General features: G+C 40.9%; 1 protein-coding gene across 1 annotated transcript in view; it reads right to left on the minus strand.

The window, feature by feature from the left end:
- XDH (xanthine dehydrogenase) overlaps positions 1 to 22,859 on the minus strand; it is a 51,145-nt gene extending 28,286 nt beyond the window's left edge. Inside the window, exons 1-14 of the mRNA XM_050893438.1 lie at positions 22,806 to 22,859; positions 15,861 to 15,918; positions 13,362 to 13,458; positions 12,023 to 12,131; positions 10,791 to 10,917; positions 9,885 to 9,946; positions 8,057 to 8,125; positions 7,170 to 7,238; positions 6,625 to 6,711; positions 5,165 to 5,306; positions 4,264 to 4,356; positions 3,322 to 3,473; positions 2,254 to 2,347; positions 1,297 to 1,406 (exon numbers count right to left, since the gene is read on the minus strand). Of these exons, the coding sequence (XP_050749395.1) occupies positions 1,297 to 1,406; positions 2,254 to 2,347; positions 3,322 to 3,473; positions 4,264 to 4,356; positions 5,165 to 5,306; positions 6,625 to 6,711; positions 7,170 to 7,238; positions 8,057 to 8,125; positions 9,885 to 9,946; positions 10,791 to 10,917; positions 12,023 to 12,131; positions 13,362 to 13,458; positions 15,861 to 15,918; positions 22,806 to 22,859 (1,323 nt within the window). The remainder of the gene's footprint in view (positions 1 to 1,296; positions 1,407 to 2,253; positions 2,348 to 3,321; positions 3,474 to 4,263; positions 4,357 to 5,164; positions 5,307 to 6,624; positions 6,712 to 7,169; positions 7,239 to 8,056; positions 8,126 to 9,884; positions 9,947 to 10,790; positions 10,918 to 12,022; positions 12,132 to 13,361; positions 13,459 to 15,860; positions 15,919 to 22,805) is intronic.
- Between the last annotated feature and the right edge of the window lie 2,006 nt (positions 22,860 to 24,865).

The raw sequence follows: 24,865 nt of genomic DNA on the forward strand, positions 1-24,865 counted from the left end.
GCTTCCAGTTGTGAGGAAATCACAGCTCCAGAAGACTTTGCCTGCCACATGCCAGCACCTTCAGACATCCCCTGAAGAACTTTAGTCTCCCTGACTTCATGTTTGTGAGCAAAGATCAGCCAAGAAATCATGAAGTGGAGAGTTCAAAAGTTGCTTTAGTTTTTCAGATCAATGAACTGCATATAACCTAGGGATGAAGCCATTGCCCTGCTGGTAAACATTTGTTTGTTTTGTGAAATTGCCATATGACTGTCACATGGATGGAGGAATATGGTGTTTTCCGTTGACTACCTCAAGCATGTTTCTCATTTTGTCAAAAAGCAATGCTTCCTGCAATTATCACAAGATCAAAGAAGAATCGCTCAGAAATAGATGGGGAAACACCATAAATAAAACAGCTGTGTTCCCTTAATAGTTAGATACAAAAATTAGAGAGGATAGACAAAGGATTTATTGGTTCTATCCCATAATATGATGGCATTTCAATTAAATCAGTGTTTTCCATTTATAAAGAAAATGTGTCACTACACTGTGAATACTTGCATCTTATAACTTGTAGCATCAAGCCCTAAAAAGGTAAATACCTTCACAGCCATAAAATTACAGTCTAATGTTCTCAGTCCTAAAGGGAAAAAAAGAGAGTTTTACCTCTTAGATGCTCTGAATCAGTTATGGTTCATGCTGCTACAGAAGAGAAGTGTTCACTGTTCTATTCAAAGGAAGTTTTGCAGGCTCATTTGAAGTTGCAAGTCCACATTGCCAAAATGCCCTAATAATTAGTCCTTCTGGTTTCAGTCTTGCAAGGCAAGGATGCAGAAACTGAACCTCCCTCTTATCCGTACACACTTTTTCCCATTTCTTTTCCCATTTCAGTTGACAGAAATGAAGCAGGAACCTCGGGAACCTTAACTTCACTTTACTTCAGGAACTGCTAGCATCTTTGCTGTACTATTTTGCAAACAGAACTTAGACCTCTGGGAACATCACTTTGTCACCTTTCATCATAACTGAATGCACTCAAAAAGCTCCAGACAATAAAGTGAAATTTATATTTCTTGCACTAGAAAACTTCTTGGGCTTCCTGTACTTTACCACAGAGCCCAGCTCCCCTTGCTTGTCAAAAAGAGTATGTTGCTAGATTTTCGCCAAATAATTGACTTGCTTCCTGGTCCACTTGGGACTACATAAGCATTTGGAGGTCAGTCTCCAAGGAATAAAGTGTCTAACATTGAAAATAACACTCAGATAACAGCATTTTAGTTCCATGGACATTAAAGTCTTTTCCTACAAGCTTACCTTCTTGCTGTAGGGTATTTCAACAGAGAGAAGTATTTCTTCAGGCTTAACTACTGTCTTTCTGTATCCAGTGAAAAACTTCTCATCCATTGTGATAGTCCTTTTGCCCCCTGTAGAGCAAGGAGAGATCAATGACGCATGAATGAATAACTCAGATGAAGAATGGCAATAGTATGTGTGAAAGAGCCTTCAATCTACACAAATCACTCTTGATATGGTATCAGTTTTCATTTTCCACTCTCTTTCACCAAATCAGGAAGGATTTTCTCAGATTTACTTTGGTCCTTATGGAATCTGTGACAGCTTCTACCTACATACAGAGTTTTATTTGTGCAGGAACTGATCACAGAGATCTCTCTCCTTCTTTATCTAACTAGAGCTGAGCCTCCACGTGAGCCAGTTTCCAACATCCCAATGTAATTCCCTCTTTCCGCTTTCCTTAGCCTGCACACAAACCAGTACAAGAGAAAGTCACTGATCAGGCAGTCCACTTACTTCAAGGATCCTATTTAAAAAAAAATTCTTCCTAAGAGCAAATACAAATCGAGACATTTGGCTTTCTTCATAGAAAAAAACAAAACAAAACAAGTTTCAATCTTTAGCTGAAAAATCTACAAGGATCAAAGTATGATAGTGACAGAAATAATTTCATGCCTATTGTTTTTCATGAATAGACATCTTCAACCAGCTCTTCACAAGGACATGTCTGTAAGTACATACGCAGTACCAGAGATTCATTCTGGCACGGAAGTTCAAAATTCTTTAGGAAGCCAACCTTAGGCCTAGCCTTAGGACCTCAGCCTCAAAAAGGGCAAAACCCCTGAAGACTCAGACTAAACCTATTTTATGTAATGTTAACTTCCACTTCCAAGTTCTGACCTGACCTAACAACCCATGGCAGAGGACTGTTGACTATCCCACTCCCCTCAGTGCTACAAGGAAATGTAAGTAACTTACCATTTGATACCAGAGTCAGTTTGCTTCCACTTGCCATTAACACAGGATTTAAGTCAGAAATTGGGCTTGCTGTCATTATGTTCCCACCAAGAGCCTAGAGTGATAATATATGCATCAGATAAATATTAAAAAACCTGAAGATACAGCCATAGCATCTTGTAATCCTGCATTACTCCATACACAGTGCACTAAAGGTTAGTTCTGCTTGAGTTTGCTTCGATAAATTCTTTTTGCTCACTCAGCAATTTTAGGCCTTTAATGAAGTGGGAAAACATAAAACCCATTAAACCAGTTGCTGTCCCAGTCAATACTAACATTTGCCTGAAACAGTTTTAGGAACAGTCTTTGGGTAATGCATCAAAACTACGTTATGCTCAAACCACGTACGCCCAACAATGTCAAAATTCAATCACTGTAGCCGCAATTAAGGGAAGATCCATTAAAGTATAGAGCATCTTTTCAGTAATGTTCAGGAGCCCAAGTTTTCTGGCTGCAATACAAATGTAGTGCATTTGGCTGCATACAAATGCACATTATCTTGTGGAACAAAATTTTGTGTTTGGCAGGTTGGTTCATCTGCTTGCTTGATATTTTTTTCTTTTAGTATATGGAGTTTGAACACACCGAACCCACCTCCTCTTTCCCTTCAAAACTAGAGGAAAATTTGCCAGATTTGATGCATGAACACTATGACTACCATAGTTGTGCTGGAAAAAATCTACACACCTGCTTCTTTGAAGTTTGTCCAGCACTCTAAATACATTTTTGTTAAATTAGTCAAATCTTACTACAGTTTCCCCCACTTATCCTGATAACAGCAATGGAAGACCTGGACAACTGCCACGTTTCCCTTGCTTGCTAAATCTGTGATATCAGTGTAGCACAGACACCAGCTGAGACCCATGTTGCTATCAGTTCCTAGGGTTGGTTTACGTGTACTAGCTTCTTTGCCTACGTTTGCAAATGTTCTCGTGTGAGAAGCACAAGGCACACCAACATTGGATAAGGCAGGCCAGCTCCTCAGACTGAGTTTTCAATTCCAGTCCCTGATGCTCCTGAGTCACTTACGGCAACGTTCCTGATCTGTGGCCCTGCAAACCACCGCAGCTGTTCAAGGACAGCCTGGAAGACCTCTGTTTTGTAAGGAGGAAGCTCTGCCACCGCTTTTCTCAGCACCTCTTCTACTGAGCTCAGGGTACAGGCAGCGCCAAAGGTGACCCCTGTAAACAAACAAATGAAAAGAACTGCTCTCCCAAATGTCAAGGTACAGGAGGACGGTTATAACTCTGTCTACAAAGCTTAGATGCCACTGAGTTTAATTAGACAGCAGGGTTTAGAGAAGACATTCAGTCACACTGGACTATTTTGTATGCACTGCATGTAAACATCACATCCTCAGAACAAAATTCACCTTTAAATCACAGCTTATGGTGGTACTGCCTCTCACACGACAGTAACACACCACCCTTTTGCCTCAGTGTATTATGAATGATATTGCCCTCCTATAGGTATTAGTTTGTCCTTTGAAAAGTGAACTCCAACTCCTCTCCAGTTTCCACACCTTAAACATGCTACCAAGCACTGGGCCACATGCACTACATTGTCCTAATTACTTCTAATTATTTGTAAGGTTGACCTGTTTCCACCACAAAGATAAATGCAATACTTCTCTTAGTCACTTAGGCTGTCAAATCCAGCATCTTTCCCCCAGTTACTAATTTTAAGATCTTTCTAAATAAAAACACTGCCCATTGAAACCCATTATTAACCCAGTTAATACACACGAAACACCATGCATCAAACAGATAAAATGTCTAATATACCTTCTAGTGAAAGCCCTCTTTGATTCTCAAATTATTTTTACATATCACTCACTTGATTCCCTGCATGGGAGAGGCATTAATGCATACAGAAAGCAGTTTTTAATCTGGGGATTTTCCTTCATATCCTCTTCACTATTCCGTGGAGTCCCCCCTCACTCAAGAGGCATTCTGCCTCTTTTTTGCTCACCTGTTTCAGTGTGCTGAACAGCATTCATTTCAGAGATCCATGCTGGTGCTATTATCACTGGATACAACATGTTCTTCAACCTCATCTCAATACCTTAAGGAAAAGTAAGACTCCTTCAGTTACACACAGGTGACAGAGAGCCTAAGTTAACTGTTTCCCAATGAAATGGCAGCAGGCCTATTAAAGAGTCAGTTCATTGACCATCTGTTACACAGATTATATAAGGTCACAGAGATACCAAACTAAAAGCTGTTTTCCACTAATACCAGAATTCTCTAGGGAAGTTTTATTAGAGACTCTTTTCTAGGCTTATAATAACCTTAAATACGCTGTTTAGTACTTGTGTAACCTGGCTATTGTTGTACATAATCCTTCAGGAAAGAACAATGAATACAATGAACCATACAAGGTGTGGGGATTGTCTCCTGAACCAATTGCTCAGGATAACAGAATTACTAAATACGTCTGAAGTCTCCTCCTCAGCAATTACGTTTGCAGAAGTATATATTTTGGGCGAAAAAACAGTAAGATTTCAAGTCTTGAAAGTTTACTCACTAAAAAATCTTTCAATACACAGGTTTCACAACTGAGTCAATTTGATTATGAGGACATTTTACGCTGTGCCACTCCTTTCTTCTCAAAGTTCCACAAAACTAGCACAAAAGCTCAGAGGTCTAGATAAGCATTTTTTTTCGCCCGACACAGCAAAGGACAGGGAAAAACATTCACTGTGAGATTAATCTACCTGAGAAGAAAATTTGTTCCTACATACAACCTGAAGATTAATCAGCTATTTATAACAGCAATGGCATGAAGGAGGTTTACATTTGCACTGTTCTCACGAAGTACTCCATGGAAAGTTTTCCAGCTGCTCATAATGAGCATTAGCTCTTCCTCTTACCCACTTCCGTGTTCCCCACAACGAGCTTGGCATTGGGGAACTGGGATTTGAGAGCCACCAATTCCTTGAGAGTTGTAGGCTGGATCCACATCACACGCTCGCCTTTGAAACACAGCTGTTTCTGCTGTTTATTACTCTGAGTCTGCAAAAGTGAATTCAGATAGAGCTCAGACCCTACATCAAGCCAAGAATCCCTGCTCACATGCTGCCCATGCCTACGCCAGGCCAGGCTCCATCTCAGTCAAGTTACTGACAAGTGGCTATGATATCCACACTGTTGTTGGCAGTTAGCCATTCCCCATCCTTCTCCTAGCAGTGACAAGTCTTTTTCATGCTGGAAAAAGTTTTGCCTTCCTGATACTTCCAGGTGCATCCTGCTGCCACATCTCCCTAAGCAAGACCTCTGCCAGCAAGCTCCATCTGACCAAAGTTCTGGCAGACGCCTGTGGCTGCAGCCATCTTAGAAGTAATGAGTTTTCCATTCTCATCTCACTGCACAAATGTCAGTCTTTAGCACTGCTGAATTTGAGTTACCAGCTGTAAGGCCAGATTCTGGTTCCCTTTTTAATGCCTTCTTCCGGTGACTGAAGAAAACAGACTAGCATGGCCGTGTCCCAGCAACATCAGATCAACCCTTAGGCAGGAGAACGTCTTAGAGAAGAAACAGAGGGGACCTGTCTCAAGCTAAATACATATTACGCTATGGTCTATGAGAACCTACTCATGCTGTAGCTCATGACACATTTAGCCTGGGTGCTGCAGCAGAACTAATGATTGAATTTCAGTTGTTTGTTAAATGTGAAGGAAGCTGTAAACATGCCATGTGCCAGACTAGATTCCTAGCTGGGACACATTTGCTTAGGGGAAAACTACCCCCAAAAAGACAGGAATGAAACATGGAGAGAGACTAATCTCACCTAACTTTTGATGTCAGTGTGAGCCAGCCAACTTCTACTCCTGCTACATTGAGTGGAGAGAAGTTGGTCCTTTTGGGAAGTCATCTAGCTGAAACATATATTCAGCTACATCCCATAGCTTCTACTTCTCTTCCTACACTATAAAGGGAGCACAGGGTGATTAGCTCAGATATGGCTGTATTTAATGTAGAAGTTCACATCTGACCTAGTAAATTGAAATCTAGATGTCAGCAACTGTTCCACCCCTGGACAGGCAGTGACCGGAAAGGAAGGCAACCCAAGAGCAGGCATGTATGGTGAGAAACAGAGAGGAAAACTAGCCAGCTGGGGGAGGCACTTGGCCTACATATCTTTTAAACCACCCTGGCTTAAAAGCCTTCCCTTTTGTAAAACAGGGAAGCATTCATGCCCATGCTCTTCTTTTATCAGCAGCCATCTTTTGCACTGCCATTTCCTCAGGGCAGAGACACTGCAGACATTCAAACCCTGTGCAGAACAATGAAACCAAGGAACCACATACTATTTCTTTCTGAATGAACTTACCATTAACTCTGGTGGGAAGATTGGCTCCTGTGTAGGGTCCAGTGGCTGGAACTCATAAGAATTGAACAGGCTGGAGGACATCATTGTCTATGACAAAGAAAATGCAAAAGGCTGGGTGGCAGAGGAGAAAGCTATCCACATACAACCCTAACTCATTCCACTTTCCAGTCAAATCCCTATTACTATTTCATGGAGCAAAGAATGACAAACACAGCGAAAAGATGCCACCTGATCCAGCGTTTCAGGTTCTTCAGTCATATTTTTCTGATCACAATGCATGTCTGGTCAGAAACCCGAACCTGAACCCTGAACACACTAACAGGTTTTTGCCAATCAAAAGTAACATCACTTTCACATTGACATGTTAAATTACATCAAAGGTACCTTTTCTGAGGTAAGACCAGCATAAAATATAAATCAGTCTAAACTGCTTTGCATAAATACAGCTAAATTAAAAGCATTGGGCTTTGGCATAGAACAAGCCAGAGCTGAAACTCAAAACATCAGAAATAGAGAAAAAAACTAATAGTTGAGAGGCACCTTACCACATTTTCTTCTGTTCCATTCATGCAGCAGCCTGGACCATTGGCTTTTCCTCCACAGCAGCCTCCATTCTGAAGAAACAAGCACACTTCAGCTATTCTATATAAAGTCAGAACATTCCAACTTTTACAGGATATATTCCTCCCCTTTTATCAATCTCTGGATCACAGAAATTTGCAGTAACATTTTTTCATTAATAAACTACTTGACGAAAGAGCTCCAAGCAGTCCTAATTGCTGGAGTGTTCCACACAACACTGGATGCTTCCTAACAAAGAATCCACAGAATTCACTGGAATTTCCTGGCAAAGAATTTCATTATATTCTTTCTTTCCTAAATTCATTTTGTACTCACACTACCTTATGCTCCAATTCCTTGTTTTCATCCGTCCATTGCTTGTACCTCAACTGGTACATAAAACGTGATTAACTTTTTTCCTCCGGATATTCCAAAAGGTTCCAATTGTACAATTTATTGGAATGGTGATTAAATTACTTCATTCATCATTGGACCGCAAAGTTCGGGAAAGATCATACTGGGGAATTAACCGGTTTTTAGATCTGTTTTCACAGAAAGATGGATTGCTTCAATATACCAGAAGCTGTTAACACATTGTGTACAGTTGTCACCATGCTATTTCACAAAAGTGTTGCACCTCACAGATTCAGAAGGAACGTATCTAGCTCACTATTGTAAAACTTGTGTCACAATGGCTAGTCATGCTAACCAGGACAAATGTGGTCACAGTGTTTTCCAAGAGACAGACATTCAAACCAGCTGAGATGGCTCTGAATATCTGCACCACAGTAGAGCCAGAGAGGTGATTAATACACCAAAACTCTAACACTTTATTGCAAAATGAGGTTATGGCTTTTAAAATTCAGCTTACCATGCTATTTTCCCTCTCACTACGACAGCATCCAGTGCCATTGGCTACTCTGCCACAGCAATTCAAGTCCTGTGGGGACAAAAACTGTTCTGAGAAAAGTGTGCAGATTCCAAGGAAATGAAGTAGACTTGATTCCCTTTTGAGAGAAATTGATCCCACATTTATTATAGCCAAAGCAGAAATGGGAGATGGAAGGTGCCAAGCAAGTAGGTGTTTCCCTTGCCAATGGAAGGCTGTATCCTGCAGTGTGATGGCTAGGTCATGTCCAGTCTACTGATAGACCTCTTGTTCTGGTTTAGAACTTATCTCTGACCATTGAGCCAGTATCTCTAGTCCAGCTGGAGTTATGAGGAGATACCCAGAGAAGCATAAAAGGGACAAGCACATACAATACAATACCTAGTACTCTACCAGCATCCAATTGCTTTCAGCTCAGGGGACTACTTCAGCCCAGTGTGGTTTCTGTCTCTTTAGTAACCCTCAGTAGCCTAGTACCTGCTCAGTCTTCCCTGGAGCCTGTGTAAGTTTTTGGTGCCCACAACACCCTTTGGTGAGTTCTGCAGGTCAGCTACCTGGTACGTGGCAGACCATCTGCCTTTGTTTTCAACCTGACTCCTACTAGTTCCATTTCTTGACACCTTGCTCTTGTATTGGAAGAGGCAGCAAACAGCAGATGCCTGTCCACATTCCACGTGCCAGTCACAACTTTGTAGATCTCTATCAGAGGTCAACACAAACCACTATATGGGCTATGTAGAGCCCCTTCCCCTCCCTGACATCTTTTTTCCAGGCTGAAGCATCCCAGCCTACTCAGTGCTTCTTTGTATGGAAGCCAGATTATCACAGATGTGATCCTTATTCCACTTCTCTGAGTCTTTTCCTATTCTGCTATACCCTGTTAGAGATGAGAGGACCAGAACTGCACAGTTCATTTTATATGTGAAATGAGGACTTCCTTTCACTCTGTAAATTGCTTTGCATTTATTTGCCCGGAATTTTGTATCCCATTCTATTCTCCAGTCTCTCAGGTTCATAATGTCCTTCTGAAATTCCTCAAAGTCTGTTCCTGTCTTCACTACCCAGACTAACTTGATATCAGTTAACTTATTTTCTCACATCACTGCTCACTCTCATTTAGGGATATCTTAAACAGCCTTGCTCCCACCACAGGTCCCAGCAGAACTCCACCAGTGACCGCCCTCCATTGCAAAGATACACCATTTTCTCCTACCTGCCATTTCCTGCCTTTTAATCAATCTTTCATCCATACAGAGATCTTCCCTCTTACCCCATGGCTGCTTATTGTCTTTAAAAGCCTTTGGTGAGACATTGTTGAAAGCCTGTTGGAAATCCAAGTAGACTATATCGACTGGGTTTATCAACCATTTGTAATGGATCTCACTCCTGCTTGTATTCTCTTTTGTTGATCATAATTCTGGATAATAAAATGAAATTAATGGGCAGCATTCCAAATTCTTTACTTTTGATATTTAATACCAGTGTAGCCCCATAAGTGGCTAGAAATCACTGAAGTACCTAATGACCTACTTTTCTTCACAGCCTCCAGCAGTCTTTCAGGAACAAAGGGACTAGAAAAAACTTATGGCAAAGCTTCGTACCTCACCCAAACCAGCAGAGGAGTTGTGGGCAAGAGCATGCCCACATTATTAATGCATGAAGCACATACAAAGGGGTCAAGAGTTGGACCTGGGTTGTTGTAGCATGTGTATTTCCTTCCTCCCCATTTCAGCTCATGGTGTATTTTAGTAACAGAGAGAAAGACAGCCAGCCTTCCAGATTTTTTTAAACATTATCTGAATCCACTTACTTTAGCAAATGTCCTGTATCCTTCCAGAATGGGTCTGTACCCTGTACACCGACACAAGTTCCCTGCATTGCCAGAGCAAAAGGATAAAGATTTAGTGTCATTTGGCTGAGAACTTCTTTTCTTTTAGAACATTTTATTTTTTCTCACAAAAGCTTGTCAAATCTAGATAAAGCTAATGAAAAAACTGGGAAGAGGAAAATTGCATTAGTAATCTTGCAACAATCCTATCATCCCTTTTTGTTGAAATTTTAAATTGAAATTAATTTAGAAAAAATTCAATCTGCTTTATTCAGTATTCATTTACCTCAATTGTGTGAGTCTAATCAGTATACCAACTATCCAGTCTCCTGAATTACAAAGAGGTTGCTTTCTCCTGCATCTGATTTCCTCTCGGGTCACTGCCAGAAGCATGGTAACAGCTCTGACCTCAGCAATAACAGTAGCCTCTCAGATGATTTACACAGTTGGATTCTGCCCCACTCCATCATGTACATTGCTGTCTCGGTCCTTTACTTGAGGTTGGCTGGCCCAGATGGTCTCTGTCACCTCTGCAGGCTCTTGTGACACCAGTGAATAAACAAGGAGATGTGGAGGCTCTTATAAGCCCCCCAGGGACAGGCCACCTTTTGTTCTGTTTTAAGCTTAGTGGGGTCCTAATCCAAGACTGAGGCCACTTGCCCCTGCTTCAGGACAAACAATGACCTTCTGCGAGGTTTTCCACAGGCCATTTTTGTTCACTTCATAGCACCTGGCCAGTCTCCTAGTGGAAAAGCTAGTTCTTAACCTCATAATAATCGGCTATTTTTAACAAAATACATTAAACAAAGGTGCACCTCCATCCCATTTGGTGAAGCAGATGTAATGAAAGCAGAACAGGTTGCATCTCTGCAGGGCTATGAGTATTACCTTGGAAAGCATCTTCTATGTCCTCCATTTTGGGCTCAGGTTTGTTCCGAAGCAATGTATACATGGACATGACAATGCCTGGAGTGCAAAAGCCACATTGGGACCCATGACTTTTTGCTATTCTCTCCTGAGAAAAAGTAACAACAACCATCAGCTCATAATATCAAGGTGAGTTCATTTGTTTTGCTTGTTTCTGTAACATCTCTGTTAAAAAAAAAAAGCAATCTCACCAGAGGAGCTAAGACTATCAGATGTTCTCTGATGAGATGGTCAATTAATTCGTGAAGCAAACTTCAAAGAAGAGAACACTCGGAAAAGTTTGCATCTAGGCTTTGAACACCCAATGTAAGTGAAGGTGACTAGAAGCCTCCAATGAGATCAGGAGTTCTTCAGATTTACCATGCTAGAAAGGCTGGGGCTACCTGTATAGACCTGAATTTCAGTTTCAAAGCTTAGCTGTTAGAATCTTCAGGGGACATAAGGAAAAGAAGACAAGCAAACAAAGGTCAGACTAGCTGCCATCCATTCATGCGTGTCTAACTTATTTTTCACTTTGTTGTTTACTGTCTCAGATAGATACTGGCACAAGTCCTACCCACTGTACAAACTAAGATGAATCATAGTTTCCCTTAAAGGAGCAGTATCTCTGACAAAGCTGAGGCAAGTCTGCTTCCATAAAAAGTGCATTATAACACCTTGCTAGAAGAGCAAGGCTTCACATTGCTGTCACTCCTCCCCACCAAGAATATTTTGGGACTCCAGAAACATTGCTGAACCAAACCTTACTGCACCACTGTAGGGAAGGTTCCTAACTATGCAGGACAGGAAACCAAGGTCATTCATGGAAGGCCATAGGAGAGCCAAAATCTAACTCTGATTTCCTGGTTCCAAGTCATTATATAGGCTTTCACCACAACATCAGTCTTCCCAGTTCCTGTGATTTGGTCCAGGATGTGGACCAAATACAGCCACGTAGCCCTAGAACAAAAGCATTAGCAATTCAGCCAGGATAGCACCAGTTAACTTGTTAAGGCATAACAGAGCTGCAGCATTGACCCAGGAGTTTGATTCCATCACTTAGTCATTCCTGCAAGTAAAGACTACTCATGTGGAAAGTCAAACTCCTGGCTTTAACATTATGATGGAGGTCCCAACACCCTGGAACAGGATTAATTAACATAAGAAGAAAACATGGACAGAGGGATTTAAAGTTACCAGTATTAGTAGCTTACCTGGGCTGGGTGCAGCCTGGATTTTGTGTTTCCTATGCCTTCAACAGTAGTTACAGCTACATGATGCAGGGCACAGACAGGGAAGAGGCAAGCATTGGCAGTATGGTGGCTAAAATAACAAATTAAGGTCATTTCATTTGACAGTGCTGCTCAACAAAGGAAAAAGGGAACAGGAGGACTGAAGAGTACTCAGAAACTGTAGTAGTGGACACAATAGGAGAACTTAAATAGATATGATACAGGTATTAGTTACAAGCCAAATGCTACAGTACCTACTTAGCCAAAGTTTTCATCAACTTCACTTGAAGTTTAAACTGAGTATGCACCATAGGATTTGACCTAGAAATAGCAACTTTAAACATGCTTGTTGCATGTCAAGCTACAGAACCCATGTAAGTAATTTATAGGGGCAGACTACAAATACCAAGATGTTATACAGCTAGCTGGCCTGGCCCACTCGCAGAGTTACAAAAGAGCATGTAGCTCTTAGCCTTTTACCTAGGAAACCATTTCTAGATGGTACACAAGGGAAAAAGTCCAGGCTGAAGGTAAAATAGAATAATGTTGCCAAAATTTTTATAGGAACTAGCTACTTTATTTCATTTCTATCAAGACAGAATAATGACCCTAAAGATATCCTATTCAAGGCCACATTACTAAGCAGAACCACTAAGTTAGACGATCCCAAGTCAAAATATCTCCAAGCATTATTCCAAATATATCCAAGATTTCAGTGCTTTCCATTCCCCACAGTAAAAATAAACTGGGGCCTGTCCCTCTGCCTCATCCTCGCTCTCCATTCCCCTTTTTGTTTGATGCCATTGCTTCACTCTTTAATTAATTAAAGAGAGAACAGGAGGAAAGTTTGTCTCAGGAAATAAGAGTCATTCTGAAGGTTACAATAGAAGTAGAGAAAAAGTTAATATCTGCTGGCATACAGAAACCAGATTATTGTAATAATACAATAGCAATAAAGATTTTATCACAGTAATCATCATTTGGGTCATCACAGCAAAAAGTTATATTACATTGCAAGAAAGGAACATAAAGGTTTTCTGAATTGGGAAAAGGCAGATAGCCTGCGTGCTAGAGTCAGTGAAGATATTTCAGGGCACAATGAAATAGTTCCCTATCAGCACTGTGCAATGCTGTAGGAAAAAAAATACCTTCTTGTCTTAGCTTTCTGAGTTTATGTTCTGAAAGTGAAAAATTATGTTTTGGCAGAAACATACATTATATAACCTTTTTTTTTTTAAATAGTACCAGGTCTGGAATGTCAAGAACCTGGATCTGTCCCCATTTCATTTCTCTGTTGAAGAGTTCAGATTGCAAAGGATACAGGATTTTCTTCCGAAAGGGATCATACTTGGATATCATAACAGTGCAAGCACCACATCCACCTTCTCCACAGCCTAGTTTGGTTCCACATAGGCCCACTGAGAGAACAGGAGTCAAGGAAAACACAAAGAGTGTTGGCAGAAGCCTGCTCAAACAGTTGTCAATCAAGGCTTAGCAACAAGTTCTTGCTGGAAACCAAGCACTCATTTTTTCTGCTTAATAACTTAATTTAACATAAGCAAAGTTTCAAATGCTGGCATGTGAGCTTTGAGATCAACACATAAAGCCCTAATAAGGAGGCAGTCCACATTCCAATAGACTCTGAGAATGAACAAAAAATTTCTGAACTTCCACAGTTCTCACTTTCCATTAGACTCAGAAAAGGAAATGACATAAGGGAGACAAAGCAGTCGGTAATTGCTGAGCAGGAGCTGTTCATGCATGCAGCCACATCCCTGAGATGCATGGTGACATCTCCTTCAGCACCTCTCACCAGTGGTGGTTGACTTCATCCTACACCTGGTGATGCCTACCACCTAGAAGGCGCCCAGGCAGGGCAGTCACACAGTGCTACAAGTCACACAGGTTAGCACTGGCATGGGAGCTGCACTTGAACTGCTCACAAACTACCTGCATCTCCAGAGTTATGGCCTGGCCACCCTAGCTTCTCTCTTAGCCCCATTTATGATGACTTCCCCATTGCTAGGGACAAGACCAGCCAAGCACTCCCCAGTAGCCTGGTTCCCATAAAGCCACAGGAGGGAGACACTGAGAGTCAGAACCAGTGAAGATGCACAGAACCACTGCAGAGACTTGGGAACTCACAAAGTGTATGGACTGGCCTAAGCAGATTCCTCCACAGGCTGCAGAGCGCTTGTCTGTACTTTACAATCAGGCATTACATCAAATGTTCTGCAAAGGGATTTCAGGAGAGAATTTCTCTAGTCACTTCTGCTTTCGGTTCCTTCACTCATTAGAAGGTAATTAGACGCTGTTATTTATTGTGAAGAGGATTGGCCAATGCTGAGAGACTTGGTGGGAAAAGAACAGCTGCTTTCATTGGCAATGGACACATGCCTGTGCTGAGATAATCAACTTAGGCCTGTGGAAAAGCAACAGGCATCATGATATAGGGAACTCAAATCATCTTTGCCTTCACTGCAAAGATTCTGGAACTGACTATTTTCATAGAATCAGAAATCATAGAATCATTTAGGTGGGAAAAGACCTTTAAGATCATCGAGTCCAACCGTAAACCTAACACTGCCAAGTCCACCACTAAACCATGTCCCTAAGCACCATGTCTACTTTTCATACAATCATGTCCCTGCTTTAGCAGAAATATAGCTTTCCTATGCCATCCAATGTTTCTCTTGACAACAGTGCTAATCTGGCTCAATAAAACATGTTTCTGAAAGCATTTGTCTGACCCTAACCAGACATCTACAAAATAAGTTCACCAGAATGTTAATGTAGAAGGTTTTGAAGAGCTCCGATTATCTCTTTACAAAGCTACTTGCACTAGATATTAGCAAGCTTAGACACAAAAGGTCTAGCAGTAAGAAGCGCACATAGGCACAAGAGTCATGCCACTTATTTTTCCTCTTGAACTTTATCCACTCAAGGTACAGTCAGACAAAACAGGGCTGTTCTGCTGGAAACCCCAAAGAGGAGTGTGATTTATATTCCCGTACTTCTTTCAGATCCCAGAAAAATAGAACATGGCAGCATGGTGAAATAAGTATGCATGATTCTTTTTAAGGAATACACCAACACAGATGTGAACAGTTTGGCATATGTACACACCCAGCTGGTCAGACAAAAACTCAGAAAACATGGAATGACACTACCTACTGAACCAGACCTAGTATAGCCAGCCTGGTCATCACAGTAATAGCTACCCAGCTCCTGAAGCTAATCTGACTCATGTGTTGACCAGTTTCAAACAGGAGTGAAACGTGACTGCTTGCATCTGCTCACGTAAACATGCCCACAATACATGGTGGGAACCCCTGCCTCTGAGTTTGCTTCCCTGGGTCATCTGATAAACAGGCCACAGGATAATCAAGTTATCGGATATTAACTATCCAGTAATATCCAAATTGTTGGATGATACAGCAAGCAGCTCAAGTGGCTGTAATGTTTTGGCCAGAAAATTCTTTACAATTTGTGTGAAACAAACCTAAATTTCCTTCAATTTTATTGTCATCTCAATATTGCTTTCTTTCCATCATATTCTAATTCCTAGCAATTCTTAGAGTTTTCCCTTTAACGTATTAATAAATTATTTAAAGTATATTATTTAAAATTTGCTATTGTTTAAGCTTGGAATACCAGCTGTAATCTTTGCCAGCAAGAAATACCAGACCATGCAGAGCACTCCCTCTTACACTCTGTGCACAAGCTCTGCCTAGCACTCAAGTGACAGGCAGAACAGTAAACAATTATGAAATGCTGTAGGCATTTAAAGCCTTCTGCAGTTTCTTCTGACACTGGATACATTTTCTTCGTAGATAGGTTAGCAGAGTTGTTTCCGGGTCCACATCTTTTTCCACCACCTGCAAGAAGGGAAAGGTACTGTTATACAGAATGCTTTACAACGCAGATATGTTAGTTGGAAGGAGAAAGTTTGGTCTTTCTGCAACTCCTTTTCCAAAGCAGGGAGCAGAACCACTGATTAACTCCCCTTACTAGGTTCAGCAGTGTTGGTCACATATCCAGACACAACGTTTCCTTGAATTTATTGTGACAGAGAAAAGTACATGTGTTACATACAGAGTTTTTCAGCCATGGCACACTGAGGCAAATCTTAAAAAATGATTCATCAAAAATGGCAAACAGAATTAGCAGTGAGCAGAGAGAGAAAGAACTGTGTTTTGTACTTGAGTTTTGAATTCCTGATGTCTCCCCAAATTGCATCTCATCTTTATTGACCATGTATAACTGACCTCTGTCCCTTCTCCTTACTACTAGAAGAGACAGAGAAAATGAGCAGATAAACAGAATGACAGAAACAGCATCAGTAATAGATTTTGCAGAGAAAAAAAACCAGTGGAAACCCTAACATGACCAATGCAGGTGCTGCAGGACAGACAGCAAGTACCAATAATCTTGAAGTTTCTCTTTCTTCCCTGCTAACATTAAATCAATCAGTGTTACATTAGTAGCCATCCTAAATGTGGGAATGTGAAATTCCAACCAAGGAGAAATTTTCTCTGCACATTTTGAGTCAGCTCCATCCTATTAGTGAACAACACTATTAGCAGTTATCTATTAGACAAAAAATTAGATTTTACTTCAACCTCTGCCCAATGGTCAGAAACCAAAGTTCTGCCCTTGCCTCCAAATGGCCACAGAGCTTCTCTTCCCCTTTTTCAGTTATTAATAGAGTGTCAAGAAACTTTTCCAAATTCACTGTGTGCCAGAATGTAATCATGTGTTCTTGGCTCTCACATTGTGCAAGTCCTAAGTACAATAGTTACAGTTTATTTAAATTAATCACTCCCGGTTTGAAGGGCAAATTGAAACAGAGGTCATTTGTGTAAGCCTTTTTTCTTACTGATAAGAAACCTTCACAAACTCTGTACTGCTTCAATTTTATGCCTTTGACACGTGACAGGGTTATTCTTAAGAGACAAGGTTCATACTTGCTATTTGAGTCCACGTTTTTAGAACTATCCGATAAAGTTGCTGCTACAAAACACAACTGGTCGTTTTTTGCACATCTCATTCCTGCATTGAGGATAATCTACAAGAAACAGAGTTCAGTCTTGTAGCTTGAGGATGTCTTACTGTAAATCATGCAGCGCTCATATTGCTGCTATTCAGAGCAGAGTGCTCCTCTTCCCTCACCTTCTGGATGCATAGAAACAAGTAAGAGCATACAGTGGCTCTCTCATGACCAGTTGGTTCAGAGTAAGCATATATATCCTTCTGCAGTAGTTTGGTAAACAGACAGACATGAGCAGATAATTCCAAAAATGCCTGTGACTACCAATGTCCCATGGATAAAAGGCCTTTCACAGCCATTTCACAGGCAAAGAGCCTTCCTCAGCAACTCAAACCCTCACTGTCAAGCTGAGTTTCCTCCTCAGGGCTGTGCCAATGGCCATTGCAAACCCTTCCAAAGCAGCTTCCAAGACAGCCAGGCACAGAGAAAAAGCTTCAGAATAGTTTTCCAGATGGTTAAAGACTATTGAGATTATTCTATGCATAGATCAAAGAAAATGTCTCAAGAAGTTTTCTTGTAAGAACTCAAGAAGCACTCCATTACGTACTCAAACCATGCACTTAAAAAGTTTGGCCCAGTGGCTCCTTTTCAGGAAGTTAAGTAAGAAATAAAAGACAGGCCTAAGCCTTCATTCAGCAAAGCATTTAGCCACTCAGCTCCACCCACTTTTAGTGAAGTACTTAAGCATGTGTTAAGTCCCAAAGTCAAACCTTTGCTCAACTTTATCGGAAAGTGGCTCCCACTATGCAGTAGAACATGTCCTGAACAATCAGCACTCTTATCCTGTTCAAACCAATAGCCCAGGATTCCTACTTCAGTCACTTCAAACTACTCCACTGTAGCTCTGTATCTGCAATGCTGGGAGAGACTTGGGATCAGAGGGAGATAAGGGGTAAGAGTTTGGAGGACATTCTGGATTAAACCAAAATCTCACACGTCAGAGAGCAAGGAGTCATTTCTTTGCACTCAGATTCCTGGTGGGGGGATGCTTGTTTATGAGTCTCTCTTGCTGGCCACAGAGCAAGAACTTTTTACTATTCCTGCCTTTTGTTCACTGTCATTGATGCTGGTTTTGTCCTCCAACACGTCATTCCTCCGGTGGTTTGTTACAATCACCTGCTGTGATTTGTTCTTAAAATATTTTAAAATCCTGTGGGTGGGGATAACATCTTCTCTTGTCTGATGCCCAGAACAATATGATTCACAGCTCAGTATCTTACCCATCAAAACAATTCTTGCTTACCTCTCCCAGTGTCGTTATACAGAAGGAAACTGAATTATATCCACTGCCTTCAGTGGGAGTAGGATCAGCCTACTTAGATATTGCAATTAAAGAAATATTTCCTTTTTGCTCAGTTACTGGTTTTTACGTTTTTGGGTTTTTTAAACCAAATGTCATATTTCCAGATACATCAGATTGATGGCTACATTTTGACAGATTCAAAACTGTGGATTTTACTGCATGTGGTAGCTTAAATACTAATCAAATGCAGAAAGAAACTTTGTTGGAAATGTTAAGATGGCACTGACAGTCAAATGACTCCCAACAAATTTGCTGTGTACTGTTGTGTTTGTACTACACATCTATTTGTCTACTGATTCTAGGAATCTTAAATACTCAGATCACCTCAGCAGGGAGCCCAGCCTGCCCCCACAGTTCTTCAAGCTTCAAGTACTACACAGAACAAGTTCCCAAGCAGTACTCTACACTCTGGGAGCCTGTGGGCTGGTCCAGAGAGGTGTTGAGCTCACTTCCCCATGATTTCATGTACAAAACTTGGATCTCAATAAATATTTTGTTTGCTGTCTTCTCTACCTGCCTTTCACTAACTCAGATAACTTTGCCTTTACAACATAAAGCATGATATTTAAATTAGTATTCCCAGAAAGTTAAAGAAAGGATTTTTCAATTTAAAAGAACAGTAGTTGAGCAAGGTAAATAGAAGAACAAAAAGGAAAAGAAAACAAAAACTTTCCTAGTTTACCAAACAACATGCTAAGCTTTCCATCAGCTAGTGTCTTTAAATGAGAAACAGATGCTTTTCTGAACGACAAGCTCCCATTCAATCACTAGTCCCCAGTTACTCAATTAGCTGCAAGAAGAGAAGGTGAAAGGTTTTAACCAGACTGCCATGCAGCAAGTCAGACTAGTCAACGGTAAAGGTCCCCTAGGACCTTAAAATCTGTGAATGTGTATTCCTGAAGTCAGTGAGAGATTTCAAATTCATTTACTAAGGAAAAGCATTAGAACAGAGATGAACAAACTGAATATAACCACACAATGTAAATCTGCTATTGGTCATGAGAACATTTTGTTCTACTTTAAACCAGCACACTGAAAACTTGTAATTCACTGTTTATGTAGGACCCAGAGGGTCCCAAAGCTCAAAAAAATCCTGTATTTTGGCTGGTTCCATCTGCAATCAAACATCCACAGGCTTTGGAAGAGGTCTAATGTGGCTTCCAGCATAGACCCCCTCTTAACGTTTAGGATAGAAATAGAAATATTGACTCCACGTGTTTGAACTAAAATTACATGCTACATATGCATGAGACAGACTTGTCAGCTGAGGAAAACAAAATTGCCACTATTAGCTTTAAATTGCATGTGTTGTTTTCCATTCTAGTCTAGGCAGACTATCAAGCTAACTTTGTGTTAGTTACGTGCCAAGCTTTATGCCCAGTGAAGTAAACAGGGGCTTAAAATAAACAATCCTGAATGTGAAGTATGCTCAGCTGTTCTGAGGAGACTTTTTCTTGACAACATTGCAGACTGGGCTAATGCAAAAGAGAAGGATTTGCTGCCATGAAAGTTCCTATCTTATCAACCACTTCTTATCACGCAGTTTTGTACTATGAGAGAATATCAGCAGCCCATTAGCAATGTCAAACTGTCACGAATTCACACAGCAGTAACCTTTCCCACTGGCCATGCTATCACATTCTTTGCAGCAAATCGACTGGAATATTTAGTCAGGGCTCCAGATGGATGGAGCCATATCCTAACTTGCTACTTGCTGTTTCAGCAGCATCGCCTAGGCACTTCCCACCACTCCTTCCATCACATAACATCTCATGTGTGGAAATGTCCCAACAAACTCCGCACTTGTTGCCACAGATCGGATTGCCCCATGAGTCCAATTCTCTCTCTTAAACCTGCATTTGGTGGGGGTGTAACTCAAGCCACTTTGGCAGCACACCCAAAAAGGGAATAGAAAAAAAAATATCACTGGAGGCTCTGGGTAGAGCACAACCCAGGAAGCCCTCTCCTCTCTCATCAAGTGGAACCTGCCTCTTTGCTAGCACTGCTGGCTCCATGAGCCAGCAGCGAAGGATGCTGAGCCAGCCTTGACACGTGGAATGAGTTGGTGCCATTGGTATTAATTGTTCCCTGATGGGGTTTTTTTAGCCAACAACTGCCAAGATCACACTGTGATAAACCTCTTTACACATGCACAAGGTCAGCTCCAATATGCGGCTTTTGTAAACAGGAACTGCAGTTCCATAAAAATTGCTGAAATGCACCAAGGGCAATGCCATTTACAGCATGTTCGTTAGCTCCAGGATACAGCAAGAACAGACAGCAGATACAAAAGGAACTGCTTGTCTTCTGCTGCTAGCTTTCAGGGTCTAGGCTGCTCTTTCTCCCCTTCTCTGCCTCACTCTACACGCATAAAAGAGAGTCCCACAGAACCAGTTCTGTGCAGCTCAGTCTCTTCTCTTTTGCTTTGGCTAATACACATTTTCATATGTTAGTCAAGAGTCTCCTCCAGGAAGAAGGGCTTTTCTACCGATTTACACAGAGCAATGTTCCTGTAATACCTGAGCACCAACCAACGCTGAAGCACCAGCTGTAAGTGTGTATAGGAATTTTTTTATAAACTCTTCATACCTACCATGAGTGGCATATTGGTTTTGAACCTTAGTTGGTCTGGCACCAGAACTACAATTCTCTTTCATTAGGGCATACCAGAAAAAGAAGACAAGACAGTACACTTGGCCTGTATCAGGGTCTGGATTGCCCAACATGTTTGTAGCAACCTCCTGCTGCAAGACTCAAAAAGCTCCCAGTTCACCCTCTAAAAATTGGGGTTCACAGAGGAGGGAACTGAAGTCACTAAAAGCTTCACAGAGCGAGAAGACGACAAGTTAATGGTATACCACCTGTGCCCGTCATAGCAGAAAATTCATCAGATGAAATTCACAGATCATCCTGTGCCACTGCTTCACGATCTCGATTACCAGACTCAATTACCTAGTCATGATTAACTTGGAGCTTCAAGTTTTCACCTCCCCCTAGAAACAATGAATGGCTGATCTGTTAATTAACATTGACATATGAACCATTACCAATCTGTGTGTGCAAAGCTTCAGTTGTCATCCTTCTTTATAAAACCTCAGAACCAGGGCTAGGTTCTACATCAGTATTACATTCAAGAGCTCTTTGACTAACTTATAATCCATACTAGGATCAACTTCATTCTTCACCTAACTATTGATACATAGATAAAACAAAACTTTGATATCAAACGCTCTAGTTCCTTGGAAAGTTCAAATTCCAATCCAGTTTGGGATCCAAATTCATAACTAAAACACCCTAATTGTAGCAACAATCTTATCAACATTTACACTTGATTAAATTAGCATGAAAGATCAACAAAAGCAAAATTGATAGCAATCCTGTGCCAGTCTGTAGGGCAGGGCACAGAGCTTTTTAACCAATTAAGAATATTGTTTGATCCCTCAAGGGAGTAAAAAACTAATTCTCTAGCCCAAACTTAGGGCTGCATGTGATTTACCCCTAAGCAGTGCACAGGGAAGGTCCACAAACTCTTGGCTCCACAGTACACAATGGATATGCAATCCTCTCCCCTCCCCAAGTTTCCCAGGTGGAAGCTGCTTTGGCACAAGTTTCCCTGCCCAAGTATCTAGGCAAGGGGAAGGTAGCGGGGCAAGATCAGCATTGAGCTGAGCTCAGAAACAGAACTAACTTGGCATTCGTAGTTCAAAAAAGAGGCAGCCTTGACTTGTTACCAGCTTTTGAAGAGTCAAGGCTGCAATGCTAGCCAGGGGAAGCCCAAACTGAGAAAGGGGGCTCTGGGACAAACTGTTCAAAGGTGTCCAGCATGTGCAAGGACCACCCCACCCTCCTGTGAGACACAGTCACTTCTTAGGTAATTGTCAGCAGTTGATCTAGGAAACAGTATCAGTTAATGGGCTTTAATTTTAAAGAGTTTTCTAGCTTCTTAAATGTAAATGGAATGAACATTTTACTTAAATCCCTTTTAAAAATCAAATGTCAGAATTACTTACTGAACATATGAATTATATGTGGATGCTTACAGTTGAGTTACATTTTCCAGTTCTGTTGTAATTACTGAAATTATTTCTAGTAGAAATGCCTGTATTAAGTCAGTGCACCTTTATTTAGAAGTAGTTACCTCAGAATTGCAGTAAAATATTGCCAACAAATCTAAAATGTAAAAGGAACATTATATAGTTGTGTTACACTTTGAATAATTCACAAGGTAAAGTCAAAGAAGAGAAAAAGCCACTTAGCAAAGCAATACATAGTCTTCACAATTTCATATTTAAAAGTCATGGCAATTGTGCTGGTATTAGAAAACTTCAGAGGAGGAAAAAGATGACTAGAAAAATAAGTAATCAAGCCACAATGCAGGAGCAAGATGGACAGAAAGCTGGAATCTTCCTTACCTTTTTACCATTCACAAAGAAAACAAGTTCATCCCCTGTCTCGTTTGGAGCCATCCTGCACACCTTCCAAAATTCACTCAAATAGGGCCACAGATCACCCTTCCGAGAGCAGCCCTACACCCCACAGCGAAGTGAGCACCAGCGATACGACAAGTAATACGAGTCTGCCTCAAGAATGTTTGACTTTATTTCTACATCAGTGCCCTGAGAAACCCCATATTATATAAGAGCCAACGAAGAGGCGTGCCAGCTGCGTTTGGTTGGTGCTTCTGCAGCAGTAATGACAGAAAAGGAGCTGGAACGAGCAGAGTGACCCGCCCCCTTTTATATAGCAATAGATCACAATTCAACTGCATTCCCTTTAGATTATACTGCCAGGCTTGGGGCACTCGGAGTGTGCCACTGCAACAGCTGCCAGGAATTCACAGTATTTTGCAATACAACGCAAACTCCAGGGGAGGGGGGGGGGGGATGTTCTCCCAACTATCCCTCACCGAATACTGACAAGAAAAAGCTGTTTCCCTTGCCCTGTGCATAGCCATCCACCTGGCATTCACCACACAGAGGTCTCTAATAAGAGCACCTGCTTATTTAAAAACTCCTCAATACATGCACATCAGCTAGTAGACTGACTGCAAGACTATTTCACTATTTTTCCTTACAGTTTTAAAGCTACAGTACCCTCCACCTGCGAGGACATAATTTAAACAGATATGTATTTGTCCAGATAAAAGCAGTTCTAGAGAACTGACGCTCTGATCGTGCTGGGCTAAGACCATAATGTTTTCACTGGGCTTTTAAAGCATTTAGGCTTACCTTTTTTGGCTTAATCCTCACATCCTGGATCTTAGGTGCATGTTGCCAGTGAAACACAGAGGAAAGCCAATTCTTTGAAGAATTTTTTGTCTTCCATTTCCTTGGTGGTGGTTTCTTCTGGTTTCTCCATTACACAGCCGTACATTTTGCATTGTTTAAGTCTTCCTGTTTTTTCTTCCAAAGTTGTTCCAGGATTGTCCACAGACCCCTAGATATAACATGCGTTGGTTTCATGAATAAGATATCTAAACCTCTAGTTCCAGTTTAAAATTCCTCCACAAAACAGCATGATTCCAAAGTCTCATGGAAGTTTCCTAGCACTGTACTTAATCCTGTCTGCTCCATTCTGATTTTTGTGACTTTGCTTTCCTTCTTCAGCATACCAGGCTTATTAGTTTCAATCAGGTTTTTTGGTTTTCTTAAAATCCCTGGGAAAGTACTACATCAAAGTCTCCCTCCCAGAAACCTCTCTGAACAATTCACAAAACAACAAAACCTAATTAAATTAGCATTTTCAGAAACAGTCTTGCCTTCAGTATTTTGGAAATATGTCAGAGTGAATACAATACATACATTATTTTTACCAGCTCTTACCTTCTGACTTGTGTATTCTATTGCCCAGTCTATCCCCTAGAAAAGCTATTTTATAACAAGTGTCAAACATTGTCTCAGCACTTCTTTACAGGCATTCAGTTTGCTGAAAGTATAGTTGACAGCAAACTTGTGCTTAACACCAGCTGCCTTAATCTATATTTGCAGTGAAGTTGCGCATAGCTGAACCAGTGCTGACACCTATTGTCTGGCACCTCCCACTTTGTAATATAAGAGTATTAGAAAAATGACACTTTTATCCAACAAATCTTCAGCTCTGTTGTTTTATATCTGTGTGCAAATTTACACAAGCACTACCCTCATGTAGCAAGCATCAATCTCAAAATTAGTGTACACAAGCTTAGTACTCGTAAATAGTTTTGTAATATTTTAAATAACAATTATTACTCATAACCACAGGTAACATGTTACAGCAATCTTAAAGCAACTAGCCATTACAGCATTAACACCAAAATCAAACATGCTTAGTTTCCTCATCTGTGTTTTCTATAATGCATGATGTTCTTCTTAGGTTTAAAGAACACTTGTAATCATGTCACCTCTTTTTTAAGGAATCCCATGCTCAAATTTTTGCCTAGCCTTGGTAGCTAAACTATTGCTTTCTGCTAAATCAGTAAACAGCAACTTATGAT

The sequence above is a fragment of the Gymnogyps californianus genome, chromosome 3 (assembly GCF_018139145.2).
Source record: "Gymnogyps californianus isolate 813 chromosome 3, ASM1813914v2, whole genome shotgun sequence".
NCBI lineage: Eukaryota > Metazoa > Chordata > Aves > Accipitriformes > Cathartidae > Gymnogyps > Gymnogyps californianus.